At 33.1% G+C, this 3,866-nt stretch overlaps 1 protein-coding gene across 1 annotated transcript; it reads right to left on the bottom strand.

Annotated features, from left to right (window-relative positions):
- Window positions 1-2,833: 2,833 nt before the first annotated feature.
- On the bottom strand, window positions 2,834-3,302 carry LOC105569074 (probable tRNA(His) guanylyltransferase). Its single transcript, XM_012025235.1, has 2 exons — window positions 3,026-3,302; window positions 2,834-2,877 (listed from the first exon to the last, which is right to left on the bottom strand). The coding sequence occupies exons 1-2, from the start codon at window positions 3,300-3,302 to the stop codon at window positions 2,834-2,836; spliced, it is 321 nt and encodes a 106-aa protein (XP_011880625.1).
- Window positions 3,303-3,866: the final 564 nt, after the last annotated feature.

Here is a 3,866-nt window from a genome sequence, read left to right as displayed (position 1 = left end):
CTTTAATTATGTTTCCTATGCATTAAAGTATAATTAGATTTTTCGGTAAAACTCTTGTTTAAGAGTTTGACCAATTTTTCTCTTACAAGTATGCAGGGTGTCTCATTTTAACTTGGACAGTAAAATATCTCGAAAACTGAGCCCAGCAGACAAAAATGTTTCAGACAAAAGTTGTATGGTTTCGAGGGGGACATAAGATGGTACCATTGGTTTGACCTTGAAGAATTATTTGAAGGTCACATAAAGGTCACACCAATTTTTTTAAATGGCGTCCCTTATTTTTTATTACATATTCTTGTAGCTGACCTCGAGAGCTTTCCAGAACGCTATAATAAAGTATTTTTTATTTAAGAACTTTTTGAGTTATTAAGGTTTGAAAGTTCCAATATTTTGACATAATTACAAAATATCTTGTAAAATATTCATTTTTTTGTCATCTTACCTTAATACTTTTTTGAACGGAATAAAGAAAACACAATTTTGTAACAATAAAAAAAATTTTTTTAACAATTGTGTGTTTTCTTTACACCGGTTGATTTGTATCATTATTGTACCATCTTATGTCCCCCTCGAAACCATACAACTTTTGTCTGAAACATTTTTGTCTGCTGGGCTCAGTTTTCGAGATATTTTACTGTCCAAGTTAAAATGGGACACCCTGTATAATTATACTTTTCTCTATTAAGAAAGGTATCTATGCGATTATACATGTTACCCGAGGTGTAAACCACTGAGATCATTGTAGTGCACAGATTTCGGGCACTACTAGGTAATTTTTTTGGGGCATTAGTGGGTGTTATTTGGCCCTGCTGGGACATTATAAAGAATTTAAAAAGATAAAAAAGATAAAACGAGATAAAATAAGATTATAAGCTAAAGTAATGCCCACTGGGCATTAGTAGGCATTGGTGTACATGATTTTGGTCAGCGGTTTATCCTTCGTATATTACAAATTGCAGTGTCTTTTTAAATGTCATATGTTTACATTTGGAATAATAAAAGAAATCAATGTGTAGACATGTCATTCACAAGAAATTGCACAATTATTGTCTCTGAAGAAAATCACATGAAATTGGACCATGTTTTTCAATTGTCAATCCTAAGAGAGATTCACTTTATTGAGAGATATGTTAATATCATACTCTACGAGCACGTGTGTTTCATAATAGTAACAAAAAGAACAAATATACATATGATCTCAGGTAACATTTGATCGCAAACTTGGAATACATGTTTTTATTAGCAAAAGCTCAAAAAGGTCATCACTTGTTCATACTTTCCACTATTAAATATAATATTGAGTAACGAGTTAAATTCTCATAGTGTAACATTTAATATTAGCTTCCCTTGAAAACTTTAAAAGAGATTCTTGATTCCTTCTTTTAACACACTAATATTTCATTGAAGTATTATTAAAATAAATACTTTTAAAATGTGAATGACGTACTTGTAATATCTTAAAATTGAGTGGTTTAAATGTGTGAATATAAATATATACGACATATAACTTTCTAGCGAGAAAGAATTATAAGAGGAAAGTCCCGTACTATGTGATAGGCTCCTAATATGAGATATCGGGGTTTCTGCTAAATTAATAGGCATCATCTGTTGGTTCCGTCATAAATTTATTGCCATTGGAGTGAAATCTGTTTAAGAGAAATTGATTGTTAGATCGTGTAATCGTCGCGAAAAAAGATTAGTGATTGAATTTGGACGTTAAAAACCTGCTATCTCATATTAGAATCCTATCTCATAATAGAGGACTTTCCTCTACCAATTAAAGAATGTAATTTTACATGCTTACTAAAGAATAGTCGATTGCTTGACATCTTAATGTTTTACACTCAAATTCAAAATTAAAAAATTTACAATTATTTAAAATCATATTCTTGTACACAGTCAAGCGCAAATTAATATTTAAGATATGCAAGAAAATGAAAATGTACCGCAAACTCTATTCAATCGTCAATAAAATAAAAGAAAAAAATTCTAAAACAAATGACCTCGCAGAAGAAACTGTCTCCAAGCATACAAATTATATTTGAATATAATTATAATAATTAAATTTGAAGCATGTTTTTATTGTTATAAGCTAACGGAAATTATTATAGATGTTTCTCTTCCTACTGAAAGAATACCTGAGCAAATATTACTTAAATGTATGTTTATAAGATCTTCTAGTGTCTTCTTTTTATATGAGTTATTTTATATAAGTTGTTTGTTATCATTGAAAAACATTGATGAAAGCTTTATTCGTCAAAAGTGGTTCATTGCTTTACATAAAATGTTTTTAATCCTCAAATAATTAAATTTTGAAGTAAAAATTATCACAAATTAAACAAAAAATAAAATCTACTTGTTTTTGCATCTCACGAACTTTTTAGGAAATTCATCAAATTACTTTTTCTCTTGAAACTATCAATTATACATTTTTCTCAAAGAGAAATTTATTTCAAATTGTCATCAAGCAGAAATAATCTGCATATAAAAAATAGCTAATCGGATAGTACTTATCATTTGAAATATTTAAATCTTTTAGTTCTTTCGTCAATTATGACTAGTTAGTAAAATAATCGCAAAAAGTTTATGATAAAACTTTTCAGTAAATAGAGAATTTGGAATAATGGAATAGCTTTATATAAAATAACAAAATCACAAAAACTATAAAAGATTCAGAAAGTATTGCAGAAATACATATATTAAATTTGTAGTAGAATAATAAACAATTTTAAAAATATCATTTGCTTTTAAACTTAATATCAAATTTAGTCAATATAACAATTGGGTGAAATAATTACTTAATAACAATTAACACTTGAAGAACTCGAATTCGTTAAGGCTGCTTCGAAGTATTTGTAAAGGCAGTTTGACCGCAGCCTAAGATACAAATTGTAAAACAGAGACAAAAATTGTACAGTTCGCATTAATGCAATAGTAATGTGAATTTCATGTAATAAAAAAAACGAGTCAATTCCATCATTCCGGATCGGACAAATCTCAAATTATCGAGGCACACGACGAGTACCTCTGCGCTTGTAAAGCTGCGTGTCTTTTCGGAAGACGAATGAGTATTCATCGCTTTGGCCGAAACCCAATATAATCTCCTTGAAGTTCTCCAGAACGGTGATAGCTGCGCGATTCATCAGCTCAAGCGCGGCCAGGTCGTTCGGCTTAACGAATTGATGCGTGTCGCAGAACTTGGAAAAGTTTCTACCGTCCACACGAATGACGATCCAGCAGTTCGGCAGACAATTGTCATCCCGCTCGAACTCCTTCACGTACTCGAACTTGCTCTTGGCCATCGTCGTGAGACTCAAGTACCGGCGCGAGACCACACGTCTGGCCCGGGTGACAATTCGCGAGAGAACACTCTTCATCCGGACGCGCTCCGTTAGACACGCGGCATCACCGTTGGAGCATTGCCGCGTGGAGAAGCCACACCGTCAGATCGGACAGATGTAATTGAAATCGCAAATCGTTGTATAACCAGACCTCTCACTTTCGGAACTACGGATAAGCGCTGTGCGCGAAATAAAAGCAACTTTCTGCTATCCGTAAATTTCTAATCCCGGCTATCAAATGTGTCAAGTAGGACCCTGCTTCGTTGCCTTCGATTTGTCTTCTTCTTCTTGATCTCGCAGATGGCTCCCGTCTCACTTGCTGAGCCGACACCGACACGGCCAAGTCTAAAGGCCTGTGTCCACGATGCTAGAATTTGATCAAAGTTCTAGTTCCGAGAAATGTGTAGCCAATGAACTTGTAGTTTTTATGGAATAGCTGCGAGTTGATTGGCTACACATTTCTCGAAACTAGAACTTGGACCAAGTTCTTGGATCGTGGACACAAGGCTTAAGGCTGGTATTACA

The sequence above is a fragment of the Vollenhovia emeryi genome, unplaced genomic scaffold (genome assembly GCF_000949405.1).
Source record: "Vollenhovia emeryi isolate VEMERY1.0 unplaced genomic scaffold, V.emery_V1.0 DF942377.1, whole genome shotgun sequence".
Lineage (NCBI taxonomy): Eukaryota > Metazoa > Arthropoda > Insecta > Hymenoptera > Formicidae > Vollenhovia > Vollenhovia emeryi.
The sequence above is the reverse complement of the archived record's forward strand: the minus strand, read 5'-3'. Positions and strand labels throughout refer to the sequence as shown.

Excerpts from the sequence above, each read along its gene's own strand:
- LOC105569074 (XM_012025235.1), bottom strand. The coding sequence starts at position 3,302 with ATGGCCAAGAGCAAGTTCGAGTACGTGAAGGAGTTCGAGCGGGATGAC. Across the intron at positions 2,878-3,025 it reads GCAGCTTTACAAGCGCAGAG|GCTGCGGTCAAACTGCCTTT; the intron begins GTACTCGTCGTG and ends TTTGTATCTTAG.